The sequence below is a fragment of the Medicago truncatula genome, chromosome 3 (genome assembly GCF_003473485.1).
Source record: "Medicago truncatula cultivar Jemalong A17 chromosome 3, MtrunA17r5.0-ANR, whole genome shotgun sequence".
Taxonomy (NCBI): Eukaryota; Viridiplantae; Streptophyta; class Magnoliopsida; order Fabales; family Fabaceae; genus Medicago; species Medicago truncatula.
Window position 1 is genome coordinate 5,240,495 of NC_053044.1, and position 18,877 is coordinate 5,259,371.

At 36.9% G+C, this 18,877-nt stretch overlaps 1 protein-coding gene across 4 annotated transcripts; it reads left to right on the forward strand.

Moving 5' to 3' along the window:
* Positions 1–1,019: 1,019 nt before the first annotated feature.
* LOC120579737 (putative disease resistance protein At3g14460) lies at positions 1,020–7,198 on the forward strand. Of its 4 annotated transcripts, none has more exons than XM_039832440.1 (5): positions 1,020–4,837; positions 4,965–5,110; positions 5,636–5,689; positions 5,854–6,000; positions 7,027–7,198. In XM_039832440.1, the coding sequence occupies exon 1, from the start codon at positions 1,216–1,218 to the stop codon at positions 4,822–4,824; it is 3,609 nt and encodes a 1,202-aa protein (XP_039688374.1). In that variant the 5' UTR covers positions 1,020–1,215; the 3' UTR covers positions 4,825–4,837; positions 4,965–5,110; positions 5,636–5,689; positions 5,854–6,000; positions 7,027–7,198. The 4 variants fall into 4 exon arrangements, with proteins under 4 accessions (XP_039688374.1, XP_039688373.1, XP_039688372.1 ...); XM_039832441.1 differs by having other exon boundaries at positions 1,479–1,602; positions 1,784–4,837; positions 5,636–6,000; XM_039832439.1 differs by having other exon boundaries at positions 5,636–6,000; positions 6,998–7,198.
* Positions 7,199–18,877: the final 11,679 nt, after the last annotated feature.

An 18,877-nucleotide genomic window follows, 5' to 3' on the forward strand; every position in this document is an offset into this window, starting at 1 on the left:
AATCCGGAAAGATTCAGAGCCATTAATGTGGGTTTGGACGGTTACAACCACTAACTTGTTTTCGTTGACTGTATTAATGACTTAAGGCTTGTTTTAGACTATAAATAGGCTTCCAACTTCAACAAATACCTTCATTCTTCAGTTCACCTATTTTCCTCCATTTTCTTCAAATGTTTTTATTTTTATAGGGGTGTCGGTGGTGTTATGGTCATTGTTGACCATTCATATGAACCCTGCAATAGCATTGTAGCTTGTGTGAGGTTCATATAACGGTCAACAGAGACCCTTGACATCAAAGAAAGACACAGAAAATCGCATAACATATGGTCCGGATTTCGTTTTCCGGATATCACTAACAATGTATAATCCGGACCAGGGGTATTTTAGAAAATTTTACAGGCGCACGAGAAGACATCAAGGTGGGAAAAGTAATAGTCTAATGTTGAAGGCTTAATTGCACTTTTGGCCCCTTATCTTTCCAAAAGTTGCGATTTTGGCCCCCTAACTAATTAAAATACAAAACAATCATCTATGTATTGGATCTTTGACAGTTTTGGCCCCCAATGCCAATTTTGACTTGGTCTTCGCTAAAGTGGCAATTTAAAATAAATAAATATTTATTAAAAAATAAAAAATAATTTTTTTAAATTAAAAAAATAAAAAAAATCTTTTTTTATTTTTTAATTAAAAATATACTTTTTTAAATAATTAAAAAAAATTAATTACAAAAATTATTTTTTAAAGAATAAAAAATACATAGGGGGCTGTTTTGTATTTTAATTAATTAGGGGGTCAAAATCATAACTTTTAAAAAGATAGGGGCCAAATATGCAATTAAGCCAATTAAATCATACTAGAAAATTAAAAAGTCTACAAACAAAGTGGAACGCTCTTTTAAGAAAGTGAACAACGTCCACTTTGCTTTTATTTATTCTTTTGATATTCTATCTGACATGATAACATTAATTAAACTAAAGTGAGTATGTTGGGAAGAAATTTGTCGGAAACATTCATTCTATAGTGGGTCATAGCACTGATAGCCCACTACGCGTCTGTCTTTTTCTTTTACACTTTAAACATTCATTCTGCCATACAAAAAATCAAAGAGAGAGGAGCACAGTTTTTCTTGTTATACATACACTTTCATCTTCTTGCTTGTGATTTCTCATAAGCTACTATTCTTCTTCTTCTTCCTACAAACAAACAAAGCAAGTAATGGAGAGTTTTGTGTCAGAAACAGCCCTCTCAACTTGTGTGAAAGTGTTGTTAAACAAGATTGTTTCTAGTGAGTTCATGGACACCTACAGGAAGACGAATCTTGACATTCCACTCTTGGAAAAGCTCCAGACAGAACTGCTCAATTTTGAAGTTGTACCTAATGATGATGCTGTTAGCGTACATGTATGGTTGAACAGGCTCAAAAATGCTGTCTCGAATGTTAACTATTTGTTTGGTTATATAAAGTATGCGTTGCGCTGCAAACTTGAAGCACGGTATGAAACAGTACTAACTTCTACTTCTCAGGTTCTGAATGATCTTTCTTCTCAACATAGGAGCGTCATTAATATAATTAAAGAATTAAAAGGCTTGAGATCAGGATGTGTAAGTGTTTCCAATTCCAGCAGTGTTTTGCTTAAAACCTCAACAACTTCTGTTGTGGTTGATGAATCTTGTATTTATGGAAGAGACAATGATATAAACAAACTTAAACATCTTTTATTGTCTAATGACGGTGATGAATATGATAGTAAAATAAGAGTTATTTTCATTGTCGGTATGGCAGGGATTGGTAAATCAGCCCTTGCAAGAGTCCTTTACAATGATCCCCAAGTTAAGGAGAAATTCAGGGTTATGCCAAAACATGATTTTTATGTTTTCAGGGAGTCAAAACATTATCACACTTTATGGGTTTTGGAAAACATTCTCGAATCTCTTCCTTCACAAACAGTTAGTGGTGATAACTTGAATGCCGTTTACCCGCATTTTTTGTTAGTATTGGATGACATGATAGATACAAGGTCTGTAAATTGGACATTACTGATGGATATCTTTAATGCTGAGAAAACAAGAAGAACGATCATCATCACAACACGAGATGAAAGAGTTCCAAAATCCATGCAAAACTTTTCTTATGTACACTATATGAGACCTCTGGAAAGTGAAGATTGTTGGTCTATAGTTGCCAGACATGCACTTGGAGAATGTAACAACCAGCAACGATCCAATCTAGAAGAAATAGGCAGGAAAATTGCAATAAAATGTGATGGATTACCATTAGCTGCAGTAGCACTTGGGTATGTTCTCCGCAATGAATTGTCCCTGGATTACTGGAATAATGGGCTAAGACGTGACATTTGGGATTATGTCCTGCAACCTTCGCTGCGATTGAGCTACAATTATTTTTCAGTTCCTTTAAAACTGTGCTTTAAATATTGTTCAATTTTTCCTAAGAAATCCATCTTAGAAAAAAATGTGGTAGTTCAATTGTGGATTGCAGAAGGGTGGGTTGTATCGTCCGCAGATAAGGAAAAAGTCGGAGAAGAATACTTTGATGAACTAGTGTCAAGATCATGGATACATCGACAATCTATTGGCAATGAGGAAGCAAACTTTGAAATGCATAGCCTCATCCATTACTTTGCTACAATGGTTTCATCTTCATATTGTACCAGGCTGGATGAACAGAACTTACATGAAAAGATACGTCATTTATCATACAATAGAGGGCTATATGACTCATTTAATAAATTTGATAAATTGTTTGGAGTAAAAGATCTACACACCTTTCTGGCATTACCATTACAGAAACGACTGCCTTTTAGTTTGTTATCGAACAAGGTAGTACATGACTTGCTGCCAACAATGAAACAATTACGTGTGTTATCTTTGTCAAACTACAGGAGTATCACCGAGGTTCCCAACTCTATTGAAAAAATGTTATACCTGCGGTACTTAAATCTTTCCCACACTGAGATTGAAAGGTTGCCTTCTGCAACATGCAAGCTTTATAATCTGCAGTTCTTGTTGTTGGCTGGCTGTAGAAGGCTCATTGAATTGCCGGAGGACATGGGGAAATTGATTAATCTCCGTCACCTTGACGTTAGTGACACTGCATTGAGTGAGATGCCTGTACAAATAGCCAAACTAGAAAATCTCCATAGTTTGTCGGACTTTATTGTCAACAAGCATAATGATGGATTGAAGCTAGCGGAGCTGGGAAAATTTCACAACCTACATGGAAAACTTTCAATCTCACAGCTACAAAATGTTAACGACACATTTGAAGCAGATCAAGCCAAGATTAAGAAGAAAAAACGAATAAAAGATTTATCTTTAGAATGGGATCATGGTACTTCTGTCCCAGATTCACCAATTCAATGTGTTGTACTTCAACATTTGCAACCCTCAACAAATTTGAAAAGTCTCACCATAAAAGGCTACGGTGGAATCAGCTTTCCAAATTGGTTGGGTGATTTTTCATTTACCAACCTGATGTATTTAAAGATCTCGAATTGTGATGATTGTTTATGGCTTCCACCCCTTGGACAATTGGGTAATTTGAAAAAACTCATTATTGAAGGGATGCAATCAGTACAGACAATTGGTACTGAGTTCTATGGAAGTGACGGTTTTCCTTCATTTCAACCATTTCCCTCCTTGGAGACTCTACATTTTGAGAATATGCAAGAGTGGGAGAAATGGAACTTGATTGGAGGTACAGCTATAGAATTTCCTTGTCTTAAATCTTTGTCACTAAGTAAGTGCCCGAAACTGAGAGTAGGTAACATACCTGCCAAATTTCTTTCCTTAGTTGAATTTGAGTTAAGAGAATGCCCTCTATTGGTGCAATCAATGCCATCATCGGATCATGTGTTCAGGCAACCAGTGTTCCCTCTAAATTCTCTTCAACAGTTGACTATAGACGTCTTTCCATCTCCTATGTCTTTCCCAACAGTCAGTCTACCAAAAACCTTGAAGTCTCTCATAATCAGTAACTGTGATAATCTAGAGTTCCTTCCTCACGAATACTGGCACCATTACACATCGCTTGAAGAATTGAAAATATCTTATAGTTGTAATTCAATGATATCATTTACCTTGGGCGCTCTCCCTGTCCTCAAGAGTTTGTTTATTGAGGGTTGTAAAAATTTGAAATCGATATTAATTGCAGAAGATGGGTCGCAAAAGAGTCTCTCATTTCTTAGAAGCATCAAAATATGGGATTGTAATGAACTGGAGACATTTCCTCCAGGCGGATTGCACACTCCAAACCTCATTCATTTTGTAGTGTGGAAGTGTCAGAAGCTTCAGTCTCTACCAGAAGCAATGAACACTCTAACCGACCTTCAAGAAATGGAAATTGATGATCTGCCAAATCTTCAATCTTTTGTCGTAGATGATTTGCCTATCAGTTTGCGGGAACTGACTGTTGGCTCTGTTGGAGGGATTATGTGGAATACCGAGCCAGCTTGGGAACATCTCACTTGTCTTTCAGTGTTGCGAATTAATGGCAATGCTACCGTGAACACGCTTATGGTGCCAGTGCTACCTGCATCGCTTGTTACACTATGCATCAGTGGTCTTAATGATAAAAGCATTGATGGGAAGTGGCTTCAACATCTCACTTCTCTCCAAGACCTTGAGATTGTTAATGCTCCCAAGCTCAAGTCATTGCCAAAAAAAGGATTGCCTTCCTCTCTTTTGGTACTAAATATGACTCGCTGCCCATTGCTCAAAGCAAGTTTAGGAAGGAAGCGAGGGAAAGAGTGGCGTAAGATTGCTCACATTCCCTCCATAATTATCGATGATGAATTGATCACATGAGTTTCCTATCATGGTGAGTCACTGCAATACCTTATTTTTGTTTCTTTCTCATTATGTCATCATCAGTTAATATTGTTAATTTCAATGGTAACATCAAAATACAATATTATAATGCTAACTTTTTCTTTTTTAAATTATAGATCTAAATTCTGTGTCACCCCTGATTGTGCCCAATCCTGCTGTTGTGAGAGGCCAAATTTGCATGCATGAACTGGAACCAAATCCAATAAATGTTGTACTGATGAGGAACAGATGAAAAGGAGAAAATTGACTGCAAATATGTTAGGTACTTCAGATATATTTGAATGAGTTGGTTTTAATGCATTGACTGTATCAAGCTTTTGTAACACTAGTTAAATTCTTCTCTAATATATTAGTCTAATGAATTTTTTTTATGCATTTCCACAGTTCCTTATTAGCTTTCTACCCTTCATTCTCGTAGATGACAGATAAATGTCTCAATTGCATAATAAGAATAATTTAGGATAAACCAGATTATACTGCATGTGTTTGTCCTACTGTAATCATCTCTCCTAGGTTTTGCAATTCCCCGCTGCATCGAACCTTTGTTGGTCATGTTTCTCTTATTATATTTTGTGTGTGTGTGCATTCCAAACACCTCATATTGATAGGATATGAAAACATATGCTTATTTGTTTACTTATTTATTATTTACTTATTCATTTCCCAGCTGGGATTATGATGCTAAGGAAGTTATTTGTTCCTTGATTATGTTTTAACTTTTGAGACTATTATGTTAAGTTGTTTACTGCTAAATCTTTGTTTTTGAATTATTTGGTTCTGTTTGCAGATCTGCCAGTGACTTCAACTGTGATCGATGGCTTGCACCAAGATGGCAGCAGTGGTATCTTAGGCATAAATTTCCTCTTCGATTGGTTTTAAAATTATTCTTTTTTTCTATGGGCATCGTCCAACGCTCATATTTCATTCCAAGTTTTTCAAATATTGCAAAAGATAATGTTCCATTGTTATGAAGTGATTGGTAAAACAGTTCAATTTCAATCACAGTCTTGGTGTTGCTTAGCCGGTGAAATGAGATATTGCATTCTTTGGGGATCAATGCTGTTTGGTGAAAGTATACGTGATTTTGGCATGTCCTGTGTTGGGAAGGATCTTTCAAAAGATGTTGCCCTATTCCTACCATCAAAGTTACTTGTGAGTATTATATTTGATCCATTCTGTCACATGAATAATTATTAACGAGTTTACTTTATTTATCAGCTTGAGTCTGTTACAAGAAAATAGCTTGCCTGACACTTCACAGTAGCATAGATCATTGTAATGCAGTTATTCTTGTGCAATTACGATTTTATTTGTGTCCTCCCTATGCTTTAGAAAAATATCATTAGGTAAGTTCTAATAATTTAGAAGCTAATCTAGGCTTTATTTGTCCCCAAGTACTTCAGAAAATTAAACAAAATGAAAACAATTTATCAGGCATTTCAATGGAATCTGCATGTGGTTGGAGTCTACTGTTTTTTGAAAATATGTGTCATTTAGGAATGCCCGCCTTAATAACATTATTAGTTTCTTATCTATGGTTGTTGTTTCTTACTTACTAAAGCGGCCGATTCATGAACTGCATGTAATTGGGCCAAATGTTGTCAATTGCAAATCGCGGAAAATAAATTATTTGTTCAATTTTAGCTATGCATCAGTGCTATAGGGCTGCTATAACCCCTTTTTTACAATCTTATCTACGCAATAGCACTATAGCGCCGCTACAGCCACTATATTAAAAACACTGACTTGACCAAAATCAAACATATGCTTGTGATAACTGTTTTAAACTTCATACAATAGATGACTCCATTATACTTCAAAAAGTAGTATCTTACTTGAGATTTTCTCTTTATGCTCTCTCCATGGCATCGCAAAAAGTAACTTCGAAAACAGGTTTTATAAAGTGTATGTACAGTCTCTTTTTTGCTCATATTTTACACGTATGTCCTTAATTCTTAACTATGAAAAGCATCACATCATTTCTATTATATCGTTATTTTAGTGTATGCAAAATTACTTGTTCCTATTATGATGGATGCAGTTGGCTAGGCTTGACATGTGGTAGTTTTTGCTGTTGGTAGTTAGTTAGGCTTTTATCAAGTTCTAGTAATTTAGAATGTAATCTGTTTTATTTTCCTCTAATTTATAGTTTCCTCCACAAATCTTAATGATGTTCAGGGAATATCCAGGCCTTCGTAGAGAGATCCTTGACGGTGGCCAGAGCATGTCATCCTTTATTTCACACATTCAGAGATAGAACATTAAGGCAACTTAATTGAAAATGTACTCAAATATTCATAGATCTTATATACATTTGTAAACGAATATGTCTTCTACAACTAAATTGAGATTGGAAAACTTTTAAAATAAAATGATTTATTCATCTTTAAAAGCTAAATTGGGATTGCAACACTTTTGAAATAAAATGACTTATTCATTGTTAAAAGCTAAATTTAGAATTCCAACATTTATATAAATAAGAATTCTAATATTTCCTTAACTATCTTCACTCTTCAGATAATATTTGAAGATAATATGTACATCTCATATTTTGAACTTTTACGATTTAACTATTTTACAGACGTGCATCGCGCGAGTCTCCATCTAGTATAAAATATATTTTGAGAATGAGAGACAATCCCAAAAATGAACTGAAACACAATCTCATACTTATTACAAGAAGTTATTCTTCTAAAATCATGACCATTGAAATTTGAAATTACAAATTAACGGTCGATGTTGCATTTGTGTATGGTACATGAAAACTATCATTTGTGTTTGCTAAATGACACCGTTCTTGTTACAAACAAAGCAAGTAATGGACGCTTTTTTTTATTTTATTTTAAGATAAAGGATCAAAATTGTTATTTTGTTATTTTTTATCAGTTCATTCCGTTGAGCTAGTAAGAAAAACACAATATACGTTGATTTCTGGATCAACTACTTTTAAATATTACACACAGTTGAACGTGTATCTCAGCCATTAATTTGATATTAAATATTGTTTTTACCAACCTCATCACTTATATTTATACTGGAGAGTTGAGATCAACCAATGAATTTTAGGCTTATCTTATCACTGTTCTAGGAACATTGATAGCTCAACTACCAGCAGAACCACTTGCTACGCCTTTGTCTTTTCTCTCACATTTGCATTTGTTGTGATTTTTGAAGAAGCTACTCTTCTTCTTCTTACAAACAAACAAACAAACAAAGTAAGTAATGGAGGGTTTTGTGTCAGAAACAGCCCTCTCAACTTGTGAGAAAGTGTTTTTAAACAAGATTGTTTCTAGTGAGTTCGTGCTAACTCCAAACCTCATTTATTTTAAGCAAAAGTTTAGTTGAGTATGATTAGCAGCCATCTATCCAGTTCTGTTACACAGACATTGCAGAACCATTTTTCCATTGATCTAAAGAAATACATTGAAATTTAAATCCTTTGCTTGACCTGTAAAGATGGTGAGTTTAATTAATAACAATATATTAATAACAGTTCCATTTTTATTGAAGTCTGAATCCTTTGGTTCATCTGTAAAGATAATATGAGTTTGATAACAAACTCTATTCACTGTTTCTCCTTCATCTCTATTCTTCTAATATATTTAAACTACTTTGTTTTATTTCATACTCAGCAATGTTATCTTCAACTTTTCTAATAGTGAAACATCAAGTTTCGTTCTACAAAAAAAGTCCAACAATAGCTCCTACCACAATACTCGCTATAGATTAGTCTCTTCGCAATAATAATCAGATAAGATCAGATATACAATGGAAGTAGTAAGCTGTGGCGGAGCCAGAAATATTGGATAGTGGGGGCATCATATATAAATTTGTAATAAATAATGAGATTTTAGATTTACCTCTTAGAAAATCAGTAATGGAGGAATCAAGAGTAGAATAAAGAGAGAAGAAGGAGAAGAATGACAAGACTCGGTGTGAGTTTAGTATCGTTTCCTTGGACGTGGGAGTGCGATGGTGAGTTTCCACTTTTTTGATGCAGAGCATGTTTGACTTGTTGTTTGTTATAATAAAAAAACATGTCATGCTAATTGGTGTTCTTGGACACTTATTAAGGAAAATTAAGTAAAAAAAAGTAAATTTTGTATTAAAATAAAGCTTTGTTTACACTTTTTAGAGATTGACGACATAAGTTCTAAGATATTTGATGGTTTATAATTAAAAAAATAGTTGATTGAAATTAAATGTTTAGTAATGTACCTTTTATAAATATAAAATGACATAAAAATATATAATTATGTTTGTGAAAAAAATAAAAAAAAATATATCTAATTCTCCAATCCATCTCTTTTTTCCTCTAAAATGTGAGATAAATAAAAAAAAAAAAAAAAATTATGTGCATATGTGTTAAAATATTGTACATATATATACTCCCTCTAAAATAGCATGTGGTATCATATTTATCTACACCAATTGAAATTCACCGTTAACGTTGATTGAGGAATATTTTTTTTTTTTTTGGTACAAGAGAGGGCCGAAGCCCAAAAGAGAACACTAAACAATTACACGAACATTTCTAGGCATACAAGCACCAGAGATGTCATCAAAGAGGAGACTATTGAGCTCACTAGGAGGGGTCTCCAAAATAGTAAAATTCCATGAATCCATGGTAAGGCTGAAGTTGGCAAGCCAATCAGCACTTCTGTTGCCGTCTCGCAAAGTGTGATGAACCTGAATCCGCCAATTACGATTCAAAATATTTTGAATACGCCGAATGAGCACAGGGATTGTCCCATTCATCTTGCAATTATTTGTTATCATGTCAATAAGCAATTTTGAATCACTTTCAACGCAAAGCTGAGAAATACCGTCCCTCCAAGCCAACTCTAGACCAAGGTACATACCCCACATCTCTGCATGAAGAGCATCACACGCGCCAATCTTGCGGACAAAACCTTTGATCCATCTACCATTAGCATCCCGAAGTAAACCTCCACAACCCGAGCGATCTCCATTCTCTTTGCAAGCTCCATCACAATTGAGTTTGATCCATCCCTCTTGAGGATATTTCCAGCCAATATAAATTGTTTCAGTGTGACGAAGATCCATTTGAAAATGATTAAGTGTACAATCTTCAATATCACTAGTAAACTTTTGGATGATACTTGTGGGATTCTCTGGTCTCTGGAAATTTTCCTCGAAGACTGTCTTGTTCCGCCATTTCCAAATATACCAGCAAGTAGACATGAAAGTTGTCTTCCACTTAGAGTTGAGATCTCTGTTTTGACGCTTATTGAGGTTTGTAAAAACCCAATCCCTGCAATCAAAGGAAAAAAAGTCAGTTATACAATTTGAAGGTGCAAGTCTGATCCATACCTCGGTTGCATAAGTGCAGTCTCTGAGTACATGAAGAGTAGTCTCATCCTCACTCCCACAAGAAGGACAAATTGGGGATATGCCAACACCCCATCTACTTCGACGGTAATTAGTTAAAATGCGATCATGAGCAACCAACCAAATGAAGGTTTGAATTCGTTGCGGACCCTTCCAATTCCACAAACTTTTCCAATCCCCTCCGGTATTAGCATGATTTCCGTCTTTCATGTCGTAAGCACTTTTGACTGAGAATTGTCGCGTACTCGTAACCACTAGAAGGTGCAGGGAGAGCTAACACCTTTTCAACTATGTTGTTAGGCAAGTTATCAAAAAGGAAATTTTGATCCCAATTACCAGAAGAACTCATCACATCCCTAACTAGAAGAGTGGTATCCACATACGAATTTGTCGCTAGAGAAATGAGGGAATTGTTGTTTGGACCCCACTTATCCAACCAGAAATTGACACTATTACCATCTCCTATTTGCCAGATGATGTTTCTTTGAAAATCATCCCACACCCTAGTAAGAGCTTTCCATAAAGGAGAATCATAAGGTTGAGAGTTTATAGTTATCTTCAAATCATTATTTCTCCCATACTTACTATACAACACCCTGCACCAAAGGTCATTAGGCTTTGTTATCATGGTTTTTGGGTGCCAAGCCATTAATTGGACTTGAACCTTTTGACCGTTGATATTCTCTATTTTTTCTTGGGAAGGGCAAAATTGAGAAAAAACCCTTAGATTCTAAGTTCGGGGGTCGGTTTTACTACGGGAAGGTGTTAGGCACCCGGAGTAACTATAGTCCTCTATAGGAGCCGTTTTCCTAAGTTGATTTCTACGCTTTAGTTTTATTGCTTATTTGTAAAAAGAGGAGGTATGATTAGTGAAGAATGGGGGTGAGAAGAAGTAGAATTTGATTTTTATTTCGGCTTGGATGAGTTTTGACTCATTGCCTACGTACCCTTTTAAGGGATCAAAACCGTTCGTAGTTCTTGCTAAAAAACTTGTTTTTGATTTTAATTGTTTGCTTTTAAGTTTTAAAAAAAGTTTTGAAGAAGGAGATTGGGAGGCTTCATGAGCATTAGATTTAGCAAAAAAGTGAGGTTTGATTAGTGATTAGAAAGAAAGTCTAAATGATTAAGATGAATTGAATTTTTTCTTAAGAAAAAGAAAAGAAAAAAAAATGAAGTGTTGACTTCATATTTATTATGAAATTTTTTGAAGTGAAGTTCACTTGTTTTTTTGGAAAAAGATGGATTTTCTCTAAGTGTTTAAAACCTAAACGCTTATTTAACCATACAATCCTATGCATACATCTAAGGTGAGTGTGTGCGTGTCGGTGCGTCATAGTGTCCATAGTCCATATTACAAAAATTGCCTAAATACATTCTATGGCCCCTTTGCCAAGCTACAAAATAATGATGACAAATTACATCTCTAAAACGAATTAAAACTTGCAAAAATAAATGCTAGGCTAAAGAAGGTGGAGGGAATGCTAAATGAGATGCATGAAACATGGAAATAAACTTGTTAGTGAAAAGAAAAAACATAACAAGTACTAAGAAATAAAAGCATGCAAGATGGCACAAAAAGTTAACAAAATGACATTAAACCCTAAAAACTTAGGTATGAAACCTAAAGCATTCTTGGCCTATAATTCTCATGCTTTAACAAATTTTGAAAGTGTTTTCTTTATCTCAAGTTATAGCATGGGATTATTGGAAACATGCAAGCATGGTTTCATGCCATATTTTCTAAAATAAACTTGGCATTTTATATCTTTCAAAATATGCATATATTGTTCATAAAATCAAGAACTTATGAGCCAAATCAAAACAGCAAATCAACATGAAATTATAGGCACAAATCTCTCATATTAACACATCAAGTAGTTTTTATCACATATTCTCACATCAAGGACAAATGTGTGAAGAAGAATCCATAACAAATAATTCAAAGAGAATTAAAATGCTATGAATTAATTATACCAAAATTTCATAGACCCTTAATGTGCAAAAATGTCATAAAAACACTAAGAAAATATCAAGAAACATGTATGAATTTTTCTAGGAATTTTACCACAATTTTAATCAAGACATAGGTGCAAGTAGCAAAAAATAGGGGTGTGAATAGCAAGAAAAAAGCAAGAAATGTACAGAAAATTAAGCCCAAACCCAAAGCCCAAAACTACAAGGTCCGGATGCACAGGAGCCACACGATTGATCCAGGATTCAAAAACCCTAGATCAAACGGCCAGGAATCAAAGGAGGATGGACCGGACTGGACCGGTCCGGTTCGCTGGCCTATAAAAGTGGAGGAACACCGGTTTTCTCATTTTTCACTTGGCTTTCTCTCTCTAAATCCTTCTCTCTTCTCTCATCTCTCACCTCTCTCTAGAAACCTCACCGCCGGTGAGGATGAAGCTACGGCGGAGACCTTGAAGGTCCGCCGGAAACTTCATCTTCTCCGGCGAGACTATGAATTCCGGTGACCTAAAATTTCCAGAACTTAAAGGTTTTTGTATTTTCTGGTTCGTCTTTTAACCCTAAACACGAATCCAGCAGTTGTTTTTTCAAATACGGTTTGAAACGACGTAGATCTAAAAATTTCCATACGGTTTTGAAACTGATTTTTTTTTTGAAAGGAAATGTTTAGATCGTTTAAAGATCTACATCGTCTCGTTATTCGCTGCTTCTTTGATGTTTGTTCTTGCTTTCAAAACTTAGATCCTTATGGATCTAGGTTTCGTGTTTACGGTTACGGTTTCGTCTTTGAGTTCTGGAAATTTTGGATCTATTGCTTGCGTGATATTTTTTTTATAGGTTTAACAGTGATAATACTTTTGAGAAAAGATTCTGAGTTTTACCTAAGGTTTTGGTTGAAACCTTTAATGGAGGAAAACTTTGGGAAAACTTGAATGTTCTTGATGCTATGTGATTTGGCTTTGAATCCGGAAATAAACCGGTGTTCCTGCTGGTTTCCTGCTTTATCGTCTTCTTCGCCGGTTTAAACCTTCATTATCTTTCCTTCTTCTTCGTCTTCCTCACTGTATCTTCGTGATCGGTGCTGGAGTTTGCCTTTGGCGAATTCGCACCTTGAATTGCGAAGATACTGATTCAATGATGATGATTCTTCAAAGAATCACTGAGAATCCATGAAGAAATAGCTTGAATTTGTGTAGTTTCTGTTTCTGGAAAAGGTTAGGTTTACGCCATTGATGAATGTTGAAGCTTTTTCTGTTTTGATCTGTAACTGACAAGAGAGAGAGTGTGACTCTGTGTTTATGAGTTGGCACTTGATGAATGGAAAAACGTGTGGCACTGTACACCTTTTATAGCTTGACATGTGTGCATTGGAACCAATAGGATAGTGACACCTGGATTTGCATGAAAATGGCGCAGCTTGGACTTAAAATGGATTCTGGACCTTTCTGCAAAAACAGAGAAATTGAGGACTAAACTGCAAAATTAAAAAAAGCTTGAAATGAAATAAAAAAGTTTGGACAAAAATGCAATTTTGGGACCTCAATTGAGGGACCAAAATGCAATAAAATAAAATTTGAATAAAAAACGTAATTTGATCAAACGTAAAGTGAAACAACAAATAAAACTGACAAAACGGACTAAAACGAACCAATGGCCTAAATGAGGTACTTCAAAGTAACCTCCCCATGCCAAAATTTTATGTGAAATGACCAAAATGCCCCTAGGGCTAAAAACGACCTAAACAGATTCAAATTGACCTGACACTGACTCAGACGCGAATTTGAAATGAATTTAAACAGGGTTTACTGATGAAATGTTAAAAATGAATTTGAAAAGACTCAGAGACAGTCACAAGGATGAAAATGGGTCCCACTGCAGGAAATGACCAAAATACCCTTCTGTATGACTTTTTGCAAATTTTGAAATAAACTTGTAGAAAAAGCAATGTAATGATTCAGAGACACTTTTAAATGACTTACAAGACAAGTAAAGACATCTTGAAAGGTTTTATGCAAGAAAAACATAGGTAAAAATGTGATTGAAAACACTGCGTAGCAGAGACAAATTGAACTGTGCAGTTGAAATTTGACATTTGACAAAGTTTGAAATGAAATTGGGCCCAGTATTTTTAGGTCCAAAAACAGGGTATAACAGCTGCCCCTATTTAAGTTTCTTTGTCTGGAGAGTCAAGAGACGGAGTCTTTGGCTTGACAGGACGAAGATACTTAAATATTAGCATTTGCACTGTGTTTGGACGTAAAAATACGCCTACCCATTTTCAAATAATATGCATGCCATGCATCATTTGGATTATGAATGCAAGATCTCATGGGGATTGGAAATTAACAAAATATGTCGTATCCATTGCGGGATTGGTAGACATTGACAAAGATAGTGAATAGCAGAGTAACGGGAAACTAGAAACAAGTTGGAAAGGTACAAGCTGTTCTTGGATTCAAACTAGCCACTTGACCGGGGATGAAACAAACAGACAAACTGCGAGTTGTTCTTATGGATTCGAACTGGTCACTTCACAGGGGATAGAGGTTACTGGACAAACATGAGTTGTTCTTATGGATTCGAACTGGTAACTCACTTGGGGATATTGGAAAGTGCGAGTTGTTCTTATGGATTCGAACTGGTGACCCGACTGGGAAAAAGAGAAAATTGGCAAGTACGAGTTGTTCTTATGGATTCGAACTGGTGACTCGACTGAAAGCAAGGCAAATAGACAGGTGCGAGCTTGTTCTTGGATGCGAACTGGTTACTCCACCGGAGAGAAACAGATAGACAGGTACAAGCTGCTCTTGGATTGAGCTAGTCACTTGACCAAACGGAAACATGTTGACAGGTACAAGCTGCTCTTGGATTGAGCTGGGCACTCGACCGATAACATAAGCAAATTGATAGGTACAAGCTGTTCTTGGACTTGAACTAGCCACTTGACCAAACAGAAACATATTCACAGGGGATTGGTTTTTATTTTTTTGACAAAATATAGATTGAGATTGACTTGACGCCGATTTAAATTGAAAGGTAGAAATTGACCGATATTATTGGCTCACAAGGTTTTGACAGAGAACCTGACATGAGTATTGAAATGAGACGGATGTTTGATATTGGAAATGCAATATGCATGGATGATATAACAGTTTCATTAAATGCATGGGCACGTAATATGCATGATTATGCATGTATGAATGCTTGTAATGCATGACTGTTGGCAGTTTGTAGACACAGTTTCACGGGGAAGACAAGACATTAGAGTATTGGGCACGTAGTGGCTCGTGCTATATTACACATTCTCGGAAATCCTCTTTGGAGATGACGTCGTTGGGAGACGTATCGGAACCATAGCTGAGGGCAGGTAGATATGCAACTTGCTGGGGATAGAATCTTGAGAGACTTTACTGGGGAAAACGCCGTTGTGCTGGGCATTTCAAAGCTGGGTATGTTGTAGACATTGCATCTGTGGTCAATGCTTTTTGCATGTTATATTCTCATTTTCATCATTCATTTTTGCATCCCATTTTTGCCTGGATCGCCCTTTCGGGTTTTCGATCCACCGGGGCAATAAATTCTTTTCAATGCCCCATTTTTGCCTGAATTGCCCTTTCGGGTTGTCAATCCAGCGGGGTGCTCATTTTTGCCTAAGTCGCCCTTTCGGGTTTTCAACTTAGCGAGCTCATTCATTTTCATGCATATTCATTCTGTTTTTTCATTCTTGCCATTGACCACAGACTATCCCGGAGGAGAACCTGCTTGTAACATATATTGAAATAGACATCAACATACTCTCGCTCATGCATGTTTCATTTGAATGTACCCTGTTGCTCAGGTTTGCTTTTCAAAATAGACAAAAAGTTTTCAATTTTCAAAAATGTTCGTTTCAGGCATTGTCATTATCAAAATAGAAGGAAAATGATTTGTATATAGCTTTGAAAGTAGAAGAAAGTAGAGTTTTAAACAAAAGCACAAGCTCAAATTGATGTGTAAGAGTGGTGGTCAGCCAAAGGCGTGACTCCACGGATTTACAAAGCTTGGAAAATGGTAATTTTATTGGTTGGTGGTACATTGAACACAGTAATCATGACATTTCCTAGAAACTTTGAATTCGCAAGCATAGGAGCTTTTGATGAAGATGGTCATTAACAGCTGCAGATGTCCCAAGGGGGACGGTGGTTGGCCAGATATAGTTACTTGCCTTTTGTTTCAATCTCATTTTTGCATGAACCGCCCTTTCGGGTTTTCGGCTCATCGAGACGCTCATTCTTGCCTGAGTTGTGTACAATCTCAGCGAGCTTTTCATATTTGTTTTTTTTTTGTCCCTTATTTTTGCCTGGACCGCCCTTTCGGGTTTTCGATCCACCGGGAAGCGCATTTTTGCCTAGGCCGCCCTTTCGGGTTTTCGACCTACCACGCTGTTCTTTTCATATTTCTAGGCAAAGTATTTCTTGACTATATCGGCATTCACTGGATTTGGAAGCTCTACACCATCCATGTGTGTAAGGATTAAAGCACCACCGGAGAAGGCCTTCTTGACAACATAAGGACCTTCATAGTTAGGCGTCCACTTGCCCCTTGGGTCGGGTTGCTGGCTTATTCTCCTTTTCAATACAAGTTCCCCTACCTTGAATTCTCGAGGATGAACTTTCTTGTCAAAAGCAGTCTTCATTCTTGCTTGATATGACTGTCCGCGAGCCATGGCATCCATACGTTTTTCCTCAATCAAATTCAACTGATCATACCGGCTTTGGCACCATTCAGCCTCAGATAACTTTGCTTCCATAATCACACGGAGAGATGGGATCTCCACTTCCAAAGGAAGAACTGCTTCCATACCATATACAAGAGAGAAAGGGGTTGCCCCGGTTGAACTGCGCACGGTAGTACGGTAGCCATGCAGAGCGTAGGGTAACATCTCATGCCAGTCCTTGTAAGTGGTTACCATCTTCTGGACAATTCTCTTGATATTCTTGTTGGCGGCCTCAACTGCACCATTCATCTGAGGTCTATAGGGAGAAGAGTTATGATGCTCAATTTTGAATTCTTCACAAAGAGCTTGCACCACATTGTTGTTCAGGTTGGTACCATTGTCGGTAATAATCTTGCTGGGAACACCATATCGACAGATGATATTGTTCTTGATAAACTTAGCTACCACTTGCTTGGTCACATTGGTATAAGATGCTGCTTCAACCCACTTGGTGAAGTAGTCAATTGCCACTAAGATGAAACGATGACCATTCGAAGCCTTCGGTTCAATCCTTCCGATCATGTCGATGCCCCACATTGAGAACGGCCATGGGGATGACATAACATTGAGGGCGTGCGGAGGCACATGAATCTTATCAGCATAGATTTGACATTTGTGGCATTTTCTGGCGTACTGGTAGCAATCATGCTCCATAGCCATCCAGTAATAACCTGCTCGTAACAACTTCCTTGACATAGTATGCCCTGTAGCATGGGTCCCGAAGGTACCGTCGTGTACATCATGCATTAACTGCTCTGCTTCATGTTCATCAACACATCTTAACAATACCATGTCATAGTTCCTCTTGTACAGAATATCTCCATCTAACAGGAATCTACCGGCCAATCTTCTCAGGGTCTTCTTATCTTGTTTGGAAGCACCCGGCGGATACTCATGGCTCAGCAAGAACTGTTTGATGTCATAGTACCAGGGTTTACAGTCAACCACATTTTCACCAGCCTGATCGATCACATCCCCAATAGCAAACACATGCGAAGGTCTTTCAAGGCGTTGCACTTTGATTATTGGCACATCATTCCAATGGTTTACTCGAAACATGGAGGATAGAGTAGCAAGAGCATCAGCCATTTGGTTCTCATCACGAGGAATATGGTGCAGCTCAACCTTTGTAAAATATGTCAGCAAACGTCTCGCATAATCACGATAAGGAATCAAATTAGCATGGTGGGTCTCCCATTCACCCTTTATCTGATTGATGACGAGCGCAGAATCTCCATAGATGTCGAGGTGTTTGATTCTCATGTCAATTGCTTCCTCGATCCCGAAGATACATGCTTCATACTCAGCCATGTTGTTGGTACATTCGAACAGAATTCGGGCGGTAAAGGGAATGTGATGCCCTTGCGGGGATACAATGACTGCCCCAATTCCTTTGCCATAAGCATTGACAGCACCATCAAAGACTAAACCCCACTTGCTATTGGGATCTGGACCTTCATTAATCAACGGTTCTTCGCAGTCTTTGGATTTTAAATACATGATCTCTTCATCAGGGAAATCGAATTCAATTGGTTGGTAATCATCAAGAGGTTGGTAAGCAAGATGATCTGCAAGAATGCTACCTTTGATTGCCTTTTGAGTTTTGAACACAATATCATATTCTGACAAAAGCATCTGCCAGCGTGCAATCTTTCCAGTAACAGCAGCTTTCTCAAAGATATACTTTATCGGATCCATTCTGGATATCAGCCAAGTTGTATGATTCACCAAATAATGACGCAGGCGTTTGGTAGCCCAAGCTAGAGCACAACAAGTCTTCTCAAGCATTGTATACCGAGTTTCACAATCGGTGAACTTCTTGCTTAGATAGTAGATAGCATGCTCTTTCTTTCCAGTTTCATCTTGTTGACCAAGAACGCATCCCATGGATTCATCAAACACTGCCAAATACATAATCAAAGGCCTTCCTTCCACGGGTGGGACAAGGAT